This window comes from Pneumocystis murina (assembly GCF_000349005.2).
Source record: "Pneumocystis murina B123 chromosome Unknown supercont1.5, whole genome shotgun sequence".
Lineage (NCBI taxonomy): Eukaryota > Fungi > Ascomycota > Pneumocystomycetes > Pneumocystales > Pneumocystaceae > Pneumocystis > Pneumocystis murina.
In genome coordinates this window covers 398,982-417,039 of record NW_017802363.1, presented here as the reverse complement: position 1 = coordinate 417,039, position 18,058 = coordinate 398,982, and the positions used below count along the sequence as shown (strand labels likewise).

The 18,058-nt window shown below is 28.5% G+C and overlaps 10 protein-coding genes across 10 annotated transcripts; 4 read left to right on the top strand and 6 right to left on the bottom strand.

Moving 5' to 3' along the window:
- Positions 1–304: 304 nt before the first annotated feature.
- PNEG_00221 (hypothetical protein) lies at positions 305–1,286 on the bottom strand (the record flags this gene model as incomplete). Its single annotated transcript, XM_007873899.1, has 7 exons — positions 1,239–1,286; positions 1,158–1,197; positions 1,053–1,111; positions 758–1,006; positions 626–716; positions 473–576; positions 305–431 (listed from the first exon to the last, which is right to left on the bottom strand). The coding sequence occupies exons 1-7, from the start codon at positions 1,253–1,255 to the stop codon at positions 305–307; spliced, it is 687 nt and encodes a 228-aa protein (XP_007872090.1). The 5' UTR covers positions 1,256–1,286.
- Positions 1,287–1,560: 274 nt separating this feature from the next.
- On the top strand, positions 1,561–3,335 carry PNEG_00220 (hypothetical protein). The gene is made up of 4 exons (XM_007873898.1): positions 1,561–1,762; positions 1,814–1,933; positions 1,978–2,215; positions 2,261–3,335. The coding sequence occupies exons 1-4, from the start codon at positions 1,599–1,601 to the stop codon at positions 2,597–2,599; spliced, it is 861 nt and encodes a 286-aa protein (XP_007872089.1). The 5' UTR covers positions 1,561–1,598; the 3' UTR covers positions 2,600–3,335.
- PNEG_00219 (serine/threonine-protein kinase ark1) lies at positions 2,713–4,160 on the bottom strand (the record flags this gene model as incomplete). Its single annotated transcript, XM_007873897.1, has 6 exons — positions 2,713–2,820; positions 2,864–3,098; positions 3,140–3,288; positions 3,328–3,466; positions 3,510–4,018; positions 4,062–4,160. 6 exons carry the CDS (start codon positions 4,158–4,160, stop codon positions 2,713–2,715), a joined length of 1,239 nt encoding a protein of 412 aa, XP_007872088.1.
- A 247-nt stretch (positions 4,161–4,407) lies between these two features.
- On the bottom strand, positions 4,408–5,727 carry PNEG_00218 (hypothetical protein; the record flags this gene model as incomplete). The annotated part of the gene is made up of 6 exons (XM_007873896.1): positions 4,408–4,712; positions 4,756–4,932; positions 4,977–5,096; positions 5,146–5,442; positions 5,491–5,655; positions 5,709–5,727. 6 exons carry the CDS (start codon positions 5,725–5,727, stop codon positions 4,408–4,410), a joined length of 1,083 nt encoding a protein of 360 aa, XP_007872087.1.
- A 718-nt stretch (positions 5,728–6,445) lies between these two features.
- PNEG_00217 (hypothetical protein) lies at positions 6,446–11,667 on the top strand (the record flags this gene model as incomplete). The annotated part of the gene is made up of 6 exons (XM_007873894.1): positions 6,446–9,463; positions 9,507–9,686; positions 9,731–9,927; positions 9,972–10,181; positions 10,225–10,305; positions 10,352–11,667. The coding sequence occupies 6 exons, from the start codon at positions 6,446–6,448 to the stop codon at positions 10,530–10,532; spliced, it is 3,867 nt and encodes a 1,288-aa protein (XP_007872085.1). The 3' UTR covers positions 10,533–11,667.
- On the bottom strand, positions 10,596–12,200 carry PNEG_00216 (beta-ketoacyl-acyl-carrier-protein synthase II; the record flags this gene model as incomplete). The annotated part of the gene is made up of 8 exons (XM_007873893.1): positions 10,596–10,769; positions 10,810–11,178; positions 11,218–11,332; positions 11,383–11,534; positions 11,584–11,670; positions 11,715–11,786; positions 11,831–11,929; positions 11,976–12,200. 8 exons carry the CDS (start codon positions 12,198–12,200, stop codon positions 10,596–10,598), a joined length of 1,293 nt encoding a protein of 430 aa, XP_007872084.1.
- A 198-nt stretch (positions 12,201–12,398) lies between these two features.
- On the top strand, positions 12,399–12,903 carry PNEG_00215 (hypothetical protein; the record flags this gene model as incomplete). The annotated part of the gene is made up of 5 exons (XM_007873892.1): positions 12,399–12,413; positions 12,461–12,495; positions 12,544–12,654; positions 12,701–12,798; positions 12,845–12,903. The coding sequence occupies 5 exons, from the start codon at positions 12,399–12,401 to the stop codon at positions 12,901–12,903; spliced, it is 318 nt and encodes a 105-aa protein (XP_007872083.1).
- A 32-nt stretch (positions 12,904–12,935) lies between these two features.
- Positions 12,936–13,882, bottom strand: PNEG_00214 (hypothetical protein; the record flags this gene model as incomplete). Its single annotated transcript, XM_007873891.1, has 3 exons — positions 12,936–13,123; positions 13,167–13,295; positions 13,340–13,882. 3 exons carry the CDS (start codon positions 13,880–13,882, stop codon positions 12,980–12,982), a joined length of 816 nt encoding a protein of 271 aa, XP_007872082.1. The 3' UTR covers positions 12,936–12,979.
- Positions 13,883–14,164: 282 nt separating this feature from the next.
- PNEG_00213 (hypothetical protein) lies at positions 14,165–15,476 on the top strand (the record flags this gene model as incomplete). The annotated part of the gene is made up of 6 exons (XM_007873890.1): positions 14,165–14,528; positions 14,574–14,774; positions 14,828–14,959; positions 15,004–15,154; positions 15,197–15,309; positions 15,363–15,476. The coding sequence occupies exons 1-6, from the start codon at positions 14,376–14,378 to the stop codon at positions 15,474–15,476; spliced, it is 864 nt and encodes a 287-aa protein (XP_007872081.1). The 5' UTR covers positions 14,165–14,375.
- A 600-nt stretch (positions 15,477–16,076) lies between these two features.
- Positions 16,077–17,850, bottom strand: PNEG_00212 (hypothetical protein; the record flags this gene model as incomplete). The annotated part of the gene is made up of 3 exons (XM_007873889.1): positions 16,077–17,467; positions 17,513–17,579; positions 17,629–17,850. The coding sequence occupies 3 exons, from the start codon at positions 17,848–17,850 to the stop codon at positions 16,077–16,079; spliced, it is 1,680 nt and encodes a 559-aa protein (XP_007872080.1).
- Between the last annotated feature and the right edge of the window lie 208 nt (positions 17,851–18,058).

Here is an 18,058-nt window from a genome sequence, read left to right as displayed (position 1 = left end):
AATATTAAAAACGACTTTACATATCTCAATAAAATTATTTTTACGCTATATTTATTTATTGGACTCAAGTTTTATAACAGTTTCTATTAAATACAATTCCTTTATTTATTAATCTAGAAATTATATAGTCTTGACAGATTTTAATAATTATTTTCTTAGACATACACATATTTTGGAAAACACTAAACAAATTATCAAGTAAAGAATGAAGACTCTAAAAGCCAAATATAAAATAATTTAGAAACCTTATCAAAAATTAAAAACATTTAAAAAAAAAAATTATAATAAAAAATTTAAATATTAATTATTTAACATAACGCTTCATAAATTTCCTATGAAATTCCGTCCGTAGAAGATCATTAACAAACTCCTTTTTTGGACGATCAGAAATACCTCTTGCTTGATCCTTAAAAATTACATCATCATTCCATCTGTTTTTTTTATTAAATTTCAGACTGATAATAATACATACCTCCGTTTTACATTAAAATCTTTAGATGATATATTAAGCAAAGGATTCCCCATAGCTATTTCTCTTTCTCTTTGTTCTTCATCTTTTTGAGCCTTTTCACGTTCCTAAAAATATATTAATGTCATAATCAACTATCTTTCCTAAATATGTTACAAGTCGTTCATTTTCTTCAGCACGTTCCCTCCTTATCTTTTCAAGCTCCCTCAAAAGCTCAGCTGTTTCATCTTCATCGTCATCATCTTCACTATTTATATTAACCCTAAACATAAGTATATTTCATTCAACCTGTCTTCATTATTCTCACTCTCATCTTCTTTATCATCATCCGCATCTATATTTCTCGTCTCTTGAAGAATCTTTGCACGCTTTATCTTAGGATCTTCATGATTATTTTTTAAAAGTTCATTATTTTGAGATATTCTTTTAATATCATAAGGATCTTCTTTTTTAGAAAAATGAGATGCCTCCGCTTCTAAAAGCTCCAAACGAAGATCCCTTTGTTCTATTTCTTCACTACTTTCCTGCCCTACTGCCCTATCTTAAATATTAACCTTAATTATTTTTATCCTCATATATTTGCCTATATTTAAGAACTGTATATGCTGGCAAAGATCTAGAAGAAAACATACGCGTAGGCGCCTAATAGAACTAAATAAAAACATATAAAAACTACCCTAAATTTTACTTGTTCATTCGATTTTCCTCTTGCTGGATCATATGTAGGTCTAACATCAATATTTCCATAAAAATCATTCTAAAAAAATACCTATGAGCTGTAGTCATTTATTAATCCCTATATATAAAACTTATTCGCAAAATATACAATATTTCTTATATGTTTTATCAATATCAAAGCTAAACTTTAAACAAAGGTTTCTTGACACTTATTCAAGCGTTTTTTGTCCTTTTTTCTTCAAAAAAAAAACATATTTACCAAGAAAATATAAAATACTATAATTATTTATCAGTTTCATATCCATTTTGAACATATTTCTTACTATTTATTCAAATACTTTTTTTTGACGTCTCAAAATCCGTATATTCACCTAATAAATTAAGAAAAAGGCTTTAAGACTTAAATATATTATTTATATATAGGTTTTGAAATGTTTTAATACATAAAAATATGAAGAAAGATATAGATATGTCATTAAATGAAAGACAATTCATTCTTGAGGCTTTAAACAATAATCTTAGACTAGATGGCAGAGATTTTGATATTTGGAGAGATTTAAGCTTAATTTTCGGCAATAACTATGGCCAGGTAGAGATATCTCTTGGAAAAACAAGGTGGATTTAACCTAATATTTATTTTTTTGGGGATTTTTTATATATTTATAGAATTTTTGTTTGTATCTCAGCAGAAATTACAGAACCATATCCAGATAAACCTTATGAAGGGATTTTTACAATTGACATAGAATTAACACCAATAATATATTCACCATTTGAATCTGGAAGGTTTTATTTAGAGAAAAATCTTTAATATATTTAATTAGTATCAGATCATCAGAAGAAACACAGATTATTAGTATTATTGATAAGGCTATAAAGAAATCACGTATGCTAGATAAAGAATCGCTATGTATTATTTATGGTCATTATTGTTGGTCTATTCGTGCAGATGTTCATTATTTAAATCATGATGGTAATCTCGTAGATGCAACATGTATTGCAGTTGTTGCAGCATTACTTCATTTTAGAAAGCCAGTTGTTACAGTGAAAGGAGAGGAAATTATTATTGTAGGATCGATGTATATTATAAAATAATTCTTAATTATTAAGTAGCATCCTATTGAAGAACGAGTTCCTGTGCCTCTAATTCTAACACATATTCCAATATGCGTTACTTTTAGTTTTTTCAATAAAGGAAAAATATTACTTATGGATACAACATTACAAGAAGAAAGGTTAAGGGAGGAATATATGATTATTACTTTAAATAAAAATAAAGAAATTTGTCAAATATCAAAACCAGGAGGAATCACTATAGAAACATCACATATCTTTAAATGCCTTGATCTTGCATTAAAAAAAACATTAGAAATTACAGATTATCTCAACAAAAAATTAGAAGAGAATGAAAAACTCAATGGATATGATAATGAAATTAAGAATAATATATAGAATATGTTTCCGTATTTTATATAGCTGTAAAAAATAAATCTAATTATTCATACATATCAAACTAAAATATTATAATAAAAGATACTAAGACTTATATATTTTTAAATATAACATTAATCAGAACTTCTATTTTTATGCCAATTATCTTTATGTTTTTGAATCCAAGGATGCAATGGAACTTGATCAAGTGCTAATCTCTTTTCAGGATTATGTTGTAAAAGCTTAAAAATATCATTTAACTTAAATTATGAGAATAAATAATACCTTAGTAATAAGATCTTTAGCCTCAGAACTTACATGATCAGGAATTTTAAGATCGACTTTAGCTATTCGTTTATACGTAGCAGGATATCCACTTAAATCTTCAAAAGGAGGAGAACCGACGAGAAACTCATATGTAAGAACACCCAAAGACCAAATGTCAACCTTCTCATTATGATCACGCCCTTCTACCATTTCAGGAGGTAGGTAATCAAGAGTTCCACAAAGAGTATTCCGTCTACAAAACTTAAACAAGAAAAAGATTTATTATATATTTACCTTGAATTAGGTGCATGAACACTCCATCCGAAATCAGACAGTTTAACTTCTCCATTGATCCCAAGTAAAATATTTTCAGGTTTTATATCTCTATGTATAACATGTTTTTTATGTAAATATGAAAGCGCAGATGCCATTTGTGCTATATACTTTTCATATTAGCAAGATTTAAAATAATAAAAACATACTTCTGAAGCTCTTAAATCTGAAAACTTTCCTTTTTTACGTAAATGTTTATACAATTCACCTTTTCCAGCAAACTCCAATATAAGAAAAACCCTAGTAGAATCATGAAAATGACCGTAAATACGAAGAATATTAGGATGCCTTTAATTAATTTAATATAAACAAATGCTTATTATAGTATTACCTTAAATTAGATTGAATTTCGATTTCTCTTCTTACTTGCTTTTCTATTTTAGATTGCATTAACTCTGACTTATGTAAAACTTTTAACGCACAAATAAACCCCGTGCGTCTTTCTTGAGCAAGATAGACTCTCCCAAATTTTCCTTTTCCAAGAGGACGACCAATTTCAAACATTCCAAGATGATATTCATAAACTTCAGAAACACTTTGAGGAATAAGCATTTTCCTGTTTTCATCAAAGGATGCCTTCTCCCCAATCAAAGATAAATTAACTATCTTCCTTGAATTACCAGGAGATAACGAAGACATCTGAGATGTTCTCCATTGCTGTGCAGGAATATTAACAACATTAGTAACAGTAGTAGATGAATTTGTGGTTTGTTTAGATTGAAAAATATTACTTCCATTAACTTGATTATTTTGATTATGTACTGCAAGTTTAAGTAATGGATGCCGTGCATTTCCTTGATTCTTTAAATCAGGCTTAATAGATTGAGATTTTACTAATTGCTATATAACAATTAATCATTTTTATTTAATATTTCTTATTCACTTTTGACACCGGTTTTTGATATATTGAACCTGAATTAAGATTTTCATTAATAGACATATGACAAAGTCCCGACTCTATTTGATGCAAAGACATAGTCATGCCAAGTGGCTCTAAAGATATTCACTTTTAACCCTACAAAAGTTATATTTAAAATATTGATTTTTTATTTAAAGTATAAAGATATATATATCGAAACAAAATAAACACAGGTTACCACAGCAACGGCACAATAATACAAGTCCTAGTAAAATTAGAGTTAAAAAAATGTATAAAAAAGTATTAGAAGCTAAAACAACATACTTTTTCCGAAGGAAAAAATATATTAGTAAAACCATCATAAAGAAGATTAATTATTTTCATCAGTTTTCCAGTCCGAATTAACATGAAATGGAATAACTCTTCCAAGAATTCCACTAACAGAGCCTTGAATTTTTCCAGGCCATTGGCCTTGACAAAGAGCAACAGAAAGCATTTCTTGAAAACGGAAAGAACGACGTTTTCGACGTACCGGAACCATAACTTTTCGCTCTAATGGACATGCAGCACTACATAAAATAGATTCCATAACCAAAGTAACTTCTTCATCAGAATCAACTTGTCTTGCATCCGATGTATAATCTTCAAAAACAGAAGATGCCATTGTTGCAGCTTCTATTAATAATTTAAAAAATCATAATTAAAAATTATTGAATACTTTGCTGTTTAATTTTATTTTTCTTTTGATAATGGACCAACAAAATATCATAAGGTCGAGATCTACCAGGAACAGAACGTTTTGCACTCATGGAATGCGATTTACATGTGAGGGAACGGGAACATAAATTACCATTTGGAAGCAAAACTCCACATTGCTTTTCTAGATCAATAGAAACTAGGATAATAGTAAATGACATAATAAAAATAAAACAAAATCACCTTTTTGCTTAATAAGAATATTCTTAGATTTAAGCTTTTTAAGTTCATTCTTATCTTTATAGTCATACTTTCCTGCCTTCGATGCTTTATTAGTATCATTTACTGTAGAAGTATCCGAATCTTTTAAGATTTCCATATCAGAAACTTATTAAAAACATTCAATTCTTACCTCCATCAGAGTGATGTCTCTTTTTCGATCGTTTCATAGAAACATTTTGCAGCTCTATCATTGTCTTTTCAAATGCTTCTCGAGATGTTGAAGAAGGATCATCTTGCAACTGGTTACATAGTTTTGCGTGTTTATAAAAAACATTTTGTAAAACCACTCTCCCACAATTTTTGCAATGAATATATTTCATTGTTTCTGAAAGAGGATTATACCCATATTTTTCAAAATCATCCAGATCTAACATTGTTGTTATAGGTGATCCTGGCTTATTCAATCTTTCCGGCAAAATCAATGGTTCTAATATTAAATATTAAATCAAAAAACCAATTTAATAAACAAATAGACCCTTTCTGTCCAATTCCTCAGCAACAGTGATCCACCCTGCATCTTCTATTTCCAATTTTTTATTCTTATCATCTAATTTAACACATCTTTCTTTTTCTTTTTCATTAAATAATGAAAGAGATTTCTCACAAAATAATAACGAAATAACTGGCGACCATAAGCCATCTTCTAACACAATTAAACTTCATCTTTATTTTAATATATTAAAAACTACTTACCTGTTTCTTTATCTTCCATCTTTTAAAAAATATTCATATCTTAAATATTATACTTTTATATAAAGCGTTAAGCCATTTCCATCGAAATGAAAAAATACATAATTAAAAATACTTTTTAAAGACTTTAATATTTCTATTTAAAATAATCTAATAAAACAGATATATTTATAGATTTTAAAACAAAATACTGAATCTTAAGAATACACTCATTTTTTTCTAATTCATTACAAATTATTTAATCAAAACGTCATATTATTAAAAATTGTCAAAAATAAAAAAAAGATATATTTTTTTAATAATTTCTTCACTTTTAAGTTTTATAAATAAAATTCGTAACTTATTTCTAATCAGTAATACTTGCTTTTCATTATTAGATTTTATTAACATTAAATTAATCTCTGATAACTTATAAATTTATCTTGCTTTCTTATAACTTATTTCTATTCAATAAAATAATTTTAAAGAATTTATTTCTAATTATATTATTATATTCATTAAGATTTTTCTTAATGATATTTTTTCCAGCTAACTTAATCTATTTAATATTTATCGAAAACTATTAACATCATCGATAAATGATATAGTTTATGAGCTTAAAAGATAAATAGAGTCCTAAATTAATTAAAAAAATTGATATTAGAATAAACAAATGATTGAATCAGAATAAAAAAGATGAAAAAGGGGTCTATTATTGTTTTTTTATGAATAAATAACACGCTATAATAATTAAAAAGTAAATGAATAAAAAAAGTTCAAATTGTTGTAAACAGGAAGAATCAATGATTTTAGAACAATCATCATTGGAATTTGGTGAAATGGCCATGAATGGAGAGTCTAGTACTCTTGATCATATTATAATTCAAGGTTCAGAAGGCCAAGATCTTACGATTTCAGATTCTCGTGATATTTCATGTTCAGAATCGGAAGATGACAATTATACGTTATTACATGATTCAATTCAAACAAAGAAAGTATATAAATGGATTTTTCGATACTTTAAGATAAAAAATATTATAAATTATATTAAGACAAGACAGAATATTTTTAATTCTAAACAAACAAGTACACCTTTTCCTACAGTAGAACCAATATTTAATGATGAATGTCAAAAGATTATGAGAAAAAAAGGAAATACATTTAAAAGCATACTTGGAGTTTTTGATTTTCGAAATAAAAGATTTGCAACATTCTTTAATAAACAGTCATTTCATAATACGAATTCGAATTACCGAGTGATAAATTTTAATAATAACTTAAAAAATACATCTTACAACTATTGCAGCAACTATGTGTCTACTACAAAATACAATATCGCGACATTTCTTCCAAAGTTTTTATTTGAGCAATTTTCAAAATATGCAAATCTTTTCTTCCTTTTTACATCATGCATACAACAAATCCGAAATATTTCTCCTACCAATCGCTGGACGACAATCGTACCCTTATTAATTGTACTTATTGTTTCTGCATTCAAAGAACTAGTAGAAGATTTTAAACGACGCTTACAAGATAAAGAACTAAATCAATCGTTAACCTATGTTTTTGAAAAAATGTCTTTTATTCCTCGTAAATGGTATGATCTCCATGTAGGCGATATTGTTCGTGTTGAATCTGGTCAAATATTTCCAGCAGATCTTATTCTTATTTCATCATCAGAACCAGAAGGTCTCTGTTATATTGAAACATCTAATCTTGATGGGGAAACAAACTTAAAAATTAAGCAATCACATCCAGAAACAGCAAATTTTATATCACCTACCAAAATTTCCCAGCTATCAGGAGAAATACATTCAGAACAACCCAATAATAATCTTTATAGTTTCGAAGCTACAATCATTATCAACACAGATATAGAAAAAAAGGAATATCCGTTAACTGAAGATCAACTACTTTTGCGAGGAGCATTCCTTCGAAATACATCATGGATCTATGGCATTGTTGTTTTTACAGGACATGAAACAAAGTTAATGAAAAATACTACGTCTTCTTGTATAAAACAAACAGCAGTAGAGAAAACCGTCAATATTCAAATCATTTTCCTTTTCTGTATGCTCATCACTCTTTCATTAATATCATCCATTGGCTTAGTTATTAAAGAGAATCTTCATCAAAAAAATTTAAGCTATCTTCACTTTCAAGAAAAAAACAAAATGAAAGCATTCTTCTCAAATATTTTAACGTTCTGTGTTTTATATTCAAATCTCGTTCCTATTAGTCTTTTCGTAACAATTGAACTTGTCAAATATGCTCAAGCACAGCTTATTAATAATGATATAGATATGTATTATGAGCGTGAAGATATTCCATCTACTTGTAGAACTTCTAATTTAGTTGAAGAGCTGGGACAGGTGGAATACATTTTTACAGACAAAACAGGTACTCTTACATGCAATCAAATGGAATTTCGTCAACTCTCAATTGCCGGTATATCTTATATGGATAATTCAAAGAAAAAACAAAGTCTTAATTCCTATCAAAAAAACGACGTTTTTGATTTTATACAATTAAACAAAAACCTTGTTTCACATGAATCGAAAGACATTATCCATAACGTTCTTGTTTTGCTTGCTACTTGTCATACAGTTATTCCAGAGAAAGTTGATGGGCAAGATGATATCATATATCAAGCAGCATCACCAGATGAAGGTGCTTTAGTAAAGGGTGCATCAAAATTAGGATACATATTTACAACCCGTCGTCCTAAATCTGTTTTTGTATCTATTCAAGGGGAAGAACAAGAATTTAAAGTTTTAAATATTTGCGAATTTAATTCAGCTAGAAAAAGGATGTCTGTAATCCTTCGTTGTCCAGATGGTAAAATTAGACTTTATTGTAAAGGTGCAGATACAGTAATTTTAGAGAGATTGTCGAAAAACAGTTTATATAGTGAGCAAACATTACAACATTTAGAAGATTATGCCGTAGGAGGCCTTAGAACATTATGTTTAGCCATGAGAGAAATTTCGGAAAAAGAATATGAAAAATGGGCAGTTATTTATGATGAAGCAACAATTACTATTAACAACCGTACCGATGCATTGGATAAAGCATCTGAGCTAATAGAAAAAGAACTTCTTCTTTTAGGAGCTACTGCTATTGAAGATAAGCTTCAAGAGGGAGTCCCAGAAACCATTCACACACTTCAACTAGCAGGAATTAAGTTATGGGTTCTTACTGGAGATCATCAAGAAACAGCTATAAATGTTGGAATAAGCTGTAAGCTTATCACTGAGGACATGAATATTATTATTATAAATGGAAGAAATAAAAAAGAAATCTCAAATTATATAACTAAAAAGTTAGCGTATGTCAAAAATAGACAAGCTAATAAAGCTAGACTAGAAGCTTTAGCTTTGATTATTGACGGTCATTCATTAACATATGCTTTAGAAAAGGATATTGAAAAAAAATTTATTAATCTTTCTATATTGTGCAAAACAGTAATATGTTGCAGAGCAACACCTTTACAAAAAGCATTAATCGTAACACTTATTAAAAAACATTTAAAAGCAACACTTTTGGCTATTGGAGATGGTTCAAATGATATATCAATGATACAATCCGCTAATATAGGAATTGGCATAAGTGGCACAGAGGGTTTACAGGCTGCTCGAAGCGCAGATATTGCAATTGGACAATTTCGGTATTTAAAGAAACTACTATTGGTTCATGGTACATGGAGTTATCAACGATTAAGTAAATTAATTCTTTATTCTTTTTATAAAAACATTTCTCTTCATATGACTCAATTTTGGGTAAATTATTTCCAATTTCGATAATTTTCCTAATTTAAAATAGTATACATTTCATAATGGGTTTTCTGGTCAAGTCATATTTGAATCATGGACCATATCTTTCTATAATGTATTTTTTACGTTTCTTCCTCCAATAGCAATTGGAATATTTGACCAATTTCTAAGTGCAAAACTACTAAGTAAATATCCACAGCTTTACAGACTTGGTCAATTTAAAACTTTTGTAAATATAAGACTAAAATTTTAACTAACTAATTTTCCTTTTAGTTTAACGTAAAGAATTTTTGGCTGTGGATAGCCAATGGTTTCTACCATTCACTTATCCTTTATTTCATGTCAATATATATATTTGAGAATGATTTACCACAGGCCGATGGAAAAATTGGAGGTCATTGGGTTTGGGGAACAACACTTTATGCAGCTGTTCTTGCTACAGTATTAGGAAAAGCAGCCTTAATTACAGAGTGATCATTTATCCCCTTTTGTGACCTTAATTAAATATTTTTAGTTCATGGACAACATATACTGTTCTAGCAATACCAGGATCGTTCATTATATGGATAATATTTTTACCTATATATGCCATTGTTGCACCAAAAATAGGTGTTTCTATGGAATATCATGGAATTAATTCACGTTTATATACATCACTGGTATTCTGGGCTACTATTTTAGTCCTCCCAATATTATGTTTATTGCGTGATTTTGCATGGAAATAGTAAATAAACAAATAAATATAGACAATTTATAACACTATATAGTTATAAACGAACTTATTGTCCACAGACTTATCATTACATCCAGGAAATTCAGAAATTTAACACTATAGATTATAAATCAAAGTAAATATTACACATATATTTTAAAATCAAATACTAACATTTATAGAATGGAACTATTCCAAAAAACAGTTAGAAAAGTAAGAAATGTTCAAAGAATAAGCAAATTGCAAAGAGGATATGCTTTTAGCCAGGGAGATACTGGCCAAACAAAACTTATACGTGCATATGATACTACTCAAGAGAGAGGTCAATACGGAGAAGTTAAATACCAATGTCAGACTAAATAGTAAAAAATATTATACATACTAATGTTAATTATAATAATCATATTTCAAAATATCAGATATGTTTTAATCATTATACGCTGTAAAGCATAATGTTGCATTAGTTCCTCCAAAACCAAAACTATTAGTTAATGCAATTTTTATTTTTCTTTCTTGAGCATACAATGGTACATAATTACAATTAAATTCTTCTGAAGGTTCTCCTGGATTTTCTAAATTTAATGTAGGTGGCAATACCCCCTATTAATATGTAAAAAAGCATTAAAAGATAGAATATTACATGATAAATAGCTAATATAGTAAAAACAGATTCAACTGCACCAGCAGCACCGAGCATATGTCCTATAGCACCTTTCGTACTTGATACATTAATTTCTTTAGCATTTGACTTTCCATTAGGCCCTAGCATAACACATTTAATAGCTTTGTTTTCTACCATATCACCTAATGGCGTAGACGTAGCATGTGCATTTATATAATCAACATCTGAAGGATTTATACGAGCATGTTTTAAAGCATTCCTCATAGAAAGCTGAGGACCCAATCCGTCTTGTGAGGGACTTGTAATATGATATGCATCACAAGACAATCCATATCCTCGTAATTCAGCATAAATTCTAGCACCACGAGCACGAGCATGCTCCAATTCCTGAAATAATTATAAATGAAGAAAAAATTATATTTATGCCTCTAAAACAACAATCCCAGAGCCCTCACCAATAACGAATCCACAACGGTCTCTATCAAATGGTCTAGACGACTTTGATGGCATGTCATTATATTTTGTCGCAAGACTTTTGATTCTTTATTTAATTAAGAAAATATTCTAACAAAAAAAAAGCAAATTAATTACCTAGAAAATCCAGCAATTGCTAATGGATGTATTGGCGCCTCAGAACCTCCAGCAACCATAATATCAGCATCTCCATATTGAATAAATCGAAATGCGTCTCCAATAGCATGATTTCCAGTACTGCATGCAGTTGAACATGCATGATTAGGCCCCTAAAAACAGTAAGAAGTTATCTAGCTTCAAAATTACAATATTTATTACACGAAACCCATATTTTATTGCCAAATAACCCGCCGCCATATTCACCAAAATTTTTGGAATAAAAAGCGGCACAACCTTCTTCCAACCCTAATAGAATTCAACCTCTATACAAAAAAGATGTAAAATTCAACATATTGTGTAAACTTATTCGACATTTCTACCAAATCTTCCAGACTTCCTATGCCTGAACCTATACATACACCCTACCCCATTAACCACATAAAATCATACAAATAAATAAACAAACCACTGATTCTCCTGAATAACCATCTAGTCCTGCATCATTAATCGCTTGTATCGATGCACAGACTGCATATTGAGAAAACGTAGCCATTCGATGACGATCCTACTAAATCATCAAATTTACTTAAAAAAAAACATGAAAAAACAACCTCTTTATCAATCCATTCTTCAGAATCCCATAAGCCATCTGTAAAACTTCCCTTCTGGACAATTCCCCCAATTTTACTTGGCAATCTCTCATATCGCTCATCTCCTTCTCGACCTTTTAAAGAGACAATACCACTTTCTCCACGCAATAAACGGGACCAGCAATGTTTAACGCCTGTTCCAAGAGGTGTTAAAAGCCCAAGACCAGTAACAACTACCCGTTTCATAGCAAATAATCTTATAAAATAATCTCAAAAATTATCTGATAAGATAAAATTTTGATGACGTTGTTACTAAGCAACTGTTGCTAGGTTACGGATACTAAGGAAACGTCTATGTACTTATCGACCTCTATAAATTTCAAGATCATATTAAGATTTTTATAAAAATATAAACATAAAAATACCTTTAAAACAGAAGAAGAAATGGTATGCAGCAATGTAAGGGAATTATTTTTTTTTAAAAAATTTTTGTTAATATTTTTTAGTGTGAAAAAAAAGGAATTTCATTAGCAACTCCAAGGTTTTTTTTTAAAAAAAGAGAAAAAAAGGAGCTAATTTGAGTAAATAGTATTAAAAAGAAGTCGGATATATATATGGGAAGTGAGATGTCAAAAATCGTATCATCTTCAGAGAGAAAAATTGGAGAAAATAAATTATTAAGTAAATCGGCCAAAAAAAGGTTAAAATTTATTTAAAAAAAAGATTATAAATATAAATGTAAGTAGATATGATCCATACGGAGTAGGATGTACAATTTGTAAGCAAAGAACTCATCATCTTGGGGCGAAATATTGTCCCAGTTGTGCGTATAAACAAGGACGATGTATTTATATAGGATTAAGATTTTATATTTTCTAAGAAAAAAATAGGTAGTATATGTGGAAAAAAGATTTTAGATACAAGTGCATATAAACAAAGCTCAAGATGAAATAATTAAAATGAAAAAGAGAAAATGAGCATAAAAATATTACAAATAAAGGAAATCATAAAGTTAAATAAGCGTATTAAAGCATAGCTTGGATAGAATTCCAGTAGGGTTTCGAAACATATTGTTTTATTTCATCTTTTGTAACCCAAAGCCAGTCAACAACTGTTTTACCATCTGGTTTAACTTGTCCAGCCATTACTCGAGCTTTCATAAAAAATATCTGTTTTATTGTCAACAATACATTTAAAGAAAATCAATTTTACTTTAGCACCATAAAATTTATCACTATAACCTTTTGGATATTTATATTTACCATTACCAATAGGCACATGGCCAACATACCAAACATTCATGTTATTCCCACAAACCTCATACAACGATCGTTCAGCTGCCTATCTTTGTTAACTAATAAATAATCTTTTATAAATAAACATACAGTATGTAAGAAATCATCATCTGTTACTACGCCCTGAGGAAATTGCCAACAATGTTCTTCTCTAGGTTTCTTCACAAGAAGATAAAGTGTTTTATCTAATTTTCTTTCCAAGCTACGTAAATCTCCTCTACGGTCTGCCTCTGTTTCACGAGGCAAAGCAATATCTGCTTTTTCGTCTTGCAACTCAGAATATATATTATCAGAAAGAAACTCTGCTTTAGCTTTGTTTGCTTCATTATCAAACCATTTCTTTTCTGCTAAAGATCCTTTTTTAAAATAAAAATCTACTGGAAAGGGCGCAGCTAATCTTTCATTTAATTGTCTTTGATATGCATAATAAGCCTTTTCAAAAGGCGTTTTCTCTTCAGTAATAACAGGCGATCTTAAAAGCACTGTTGCTGCTAGAATTCTATATAAACGAGGTGGTTCTTGGTCTAATTCAGGTACAAAATGATAAGTTATCTCATCAATATCAATTTCTCTAGAAATTCTGGAAAAATTCGAAAAAAAACGACCATTTCTTAATTTTGAGAATAGTATCATGAAAATAAAGATAATATACAGGTAATTCGTCTACAAAAGTACAATAAATTTCTAAAACATTAGTTTATATTCTTTTAAACCTTTTTCTACATACAGTTATCCTTTTTTTCCCGAAAAAAAAAGAAAAACTACAAACTAGACCCAATATTCGTTCTGAAAATATTATTTTCTTCTATAATATTCTTATAATATGTCTTTTCTAGATTTTTATTTTTTTCTGACATTGAAAATTGATCGAATATTCAAAATCTATAAACCGCCAATTTTTAGAAAAAGACAAAAAGATAGCAAAGTTTACAAGAAAACCATAATTTCAGATACTTGATATGTCTACAAGATCAGGTATTTGTATATCGGATAAGTTTTTAAACTACTTTCAGGAGTTTATACAAAACACAGATATTATTGCAATGAAGATTTCTATTTTTCAAGGTAAATCTTATATTTTTTTGAAAAAAAACGGTATTATTATATAGAATCATTAGAAAAAGATATGTATGTCTCAAAATCGGAAGATTTTTATAAAGATATAAGCTCTATACAGTCAATTTTAAGTGACACAAAACCATCATATATTTTATGTAAAGAATCATTCTCTATTCCAGAACAAACAGTTATTATCCACTATGTTCCAGAGGATGCAGAGGTTTTCATTTCTTAATTGAAAAAATTTGGCTGAAAATGCCACTAGATTCGAGATAAAATGATTTATGCATCTACATATCATACTTTAATTCAATCATTGGGTTCGAATAGGATTTCTAGAAGCATTTTTATTAGCAATAAGAAGGAGTTAAATATATCTTTGTTTAAAGAACATTTAGAGGAAATAAAAAGGGAAGATTCCTTATCAATTGAAGAAAAAAACCTTCAAAATGTAAAAAATTCTCAAGTATAGATTTTTTTTATGAAAGAAGAAAAGAAATCATACTAATTGATGGGTAGGAATACTCAATAGGTTGTTCTTCTCGCCAAAAATACATAAATGATACATTTTTTTTGAATATTAGCGAGGAAGCAAAAACAGCTATTGAAAAACTTTCAAAAAACACAGAAGAGTTTAATTTTATACAATTGGTAAAATTAAAAAATATATAAACAATCTCATTTATTTAATGAAGATCAATGATCCTCAAACTGAAATATTAAATCTCAAGATGACCATGTCGGTAAAGCCCAATGATATCCAACATATCTTACCATCAACATCACCATGCTATTCTATTTATTCATGGAGTCATAGTTACAACAACACCCCAGCCATTTCTAGAAGTAAACAAAATCTCATATGAAAACTTGCTAACTATCTATTAGTATTTATTTATACTTGCCCTAAAGCATCTACCATTAAAGAGCGTATGCTTTACAGCTCGTCATGTTTAATGGCGTTATCAACAATTAAGCAGTGGATTCCTATTGACAAAAAAGTACTTTTAATAAAAATTTATCTAAAATAATATAAAATTAATATTTCTATTAGATTGAAGCACATGATCTTATTGATATTAACGAAGCAATGTTTTATTCGGTTATTTATCCATTAATAAAGAAAAAACAAGAATGTTTTTTGAGACCTAAACGTCCTGGAAAATAAATTACAATGCCAGAATTTTACACATTTAGCTGAATAAGTAATAATCGTACAGTTTTTTGCATAGACGTTTAAAGAAATTTTGATTATATCTTTATATTTTTTATTATTCAAATACAAAAAAAAAATACACTTGAAATTGGAGCAAAAAAAGCAATCATTATGAAATAATCATAAAAAACATATATAGCAGGCAGTATTATTAAAAATAAATATACACATATACATAACTTTAAAAAATAAATGATAATGCAAAGTTTATAGCATTTTTATTAAATCAGGGTCCAAATTTCTTGAAACCTTTTAAAAAATATATAATAATAATATGAATTACTATAATATTTTTTTCTATTCAAATAAGATATATTATTAAATTATAAATAATTTATATACATGAGACTTCAAATTAGAAAATCTAAACAAATTTAGAATAAAACGCAATAAATATTCAAAACAAAACATATCATAAAACACTGTTTTAAAAATATACTCATATTCAATTTATGCCTATAAATTTAAGAAAAAGATAATATTCGAGAGAATAAACAAAGAATAATAAAAATATGCTTAAAAACAAACCTATAACGAACAAAAAATCACAATTTATATATGTCCAATATCCTTTATAAGACGCATGATTTCAGTTTTAATTTTATCATACCATAGATTATCAAAATCATCAAACATATGTTCACCTAAGAGTGCAACATCCTCATAAATCATTCTACAAACTCGTTTATTAATTGATTTACAAGTATCCTTTGATATTTTTTCCGGATAATATAACCGCAGCTCTTTAGAAACAATTTTTTCAATTTTTTTTTTAATTGTAAATGCAATTTTTCTTCCAGGAGATATAATAGGAGACTTAGAAGTAGACTTTGATGAAAAAGAAGAAAACGTAGTCAGAAATGATTCCGATAAGGCCATAGAAGAAGACATAGCTGAGGAATGATAGACTTTTTTAGATTGCGTTCCCGAAAATGTATCAGAAATTGATTGAAAAGAATCCTTTTGAGTATTATCATCTGTAAACGATACATTTGAAATAAAAACGGAACTATTTTTCTTTTTAGATGTTTCTGAATCATATGACACTTTATTGTAATAATTTTCAAAAGATTCTGTATCATGCTTTAATTGATATGAATAATTAGAAGTATTTGATATATCATTCAACAAATTTTGCAAAAAACCTAACTGACTATCATTATTCTCCTTTGCCTTTCCTTTAACATAGGATATAGAATAATCATCGTTTGAAACACTAGAGATACGTTCTCCAGAAGTATATCCCATATTCTTAATTTCATTTCTTGCTATCAAGGGACGTTTAAACTTTTTTTGAGATGTCAAAGACAAAAAATCATCTTTAAACGAATCATCATATTTTTCAATCTTTTCACCACACTTTTGAACTTCATACATTTTCCAAGCCTTTTCTTCAGGACTCAAACTCAATAATCCTGATCGAGACTTTCCTGAATTATATGATGATTCATCTCTATAAGCCAAAGAAGTAGATGTATGATTCCTTTCCCCTCCTGCTTCATTATTCCGTATGCCCCATAAACCATAATCATGATAAGCCCTTTGAAACCAACGATTGTTCAAAGAAATATTACGCATTCTTTCTTGCCTAGTACTTCTATTTAAACCACTGGATACACGACCACTATGATTATTTCTATTAACCCGTTGTCCTATAATTAACAATCCTGAACGTCTCATAGCTCCTCTACGTCTTGGAGCATAAGAAAAATATTCTTCTGAAAGAGTTATACATGTTGGACAAAAAAAATCTTGTCTTGGAACTTCATCAAGTCCTAAACAATATGTATGATACCCATCATCACATCCATCGCATAACAAAAGAACTTGTTCATCTTCGCAGCTTCCACATATAATACAACGGCAAATATCCTCTTCATTCAATGCTTCAAAATCAACCGATTTTACTCTTTTTTCTACTGGATGATGGGCAAAAATGGGCCCTAAAATATAAATAAAATCACTCTAAACCCTCTACATCTTCAAACCTCCTAAAAAACGTGATAGACTTATATAATCAAAACAATATCTACACACTGGACATGTATTTGCAATCTATCCTCAAATAATCAATATATCTTCATTTTAAACACTTTTTTCGCACCTTTACCCATAATTCAATACAATAATAATGAAAAAAATGCCTACAATTCCCCAAATACGCAATATCTGTCTTTCTTGGCTTTAAACAATCTTCAATATTTTTTTCTATATTATTTTCTTTAATAACTGACTCCTCTTTCTCTAAATATGAAAATGGACTTAGGCAAATACTACACAGGTTTTCCTCTTCATAAGAACTCCTAATGATCTTTTCATGACCCATTTAATAGATTCTCTGAATATTTAATTTTTTGGTCGTCTAAGGCGTAAAAAAAACAAAAAGGCTAGAGATAAAGTATGATTTTTTTTTATATGAGAATTCAAATAAACACAGGAATTACATAATCTTTGTTATTTACTTATTTATTTATTTAATATTTTTTTTTTGTATATTTTTATAAAAAAAAAGAATATAAAGAATAATTTCAATA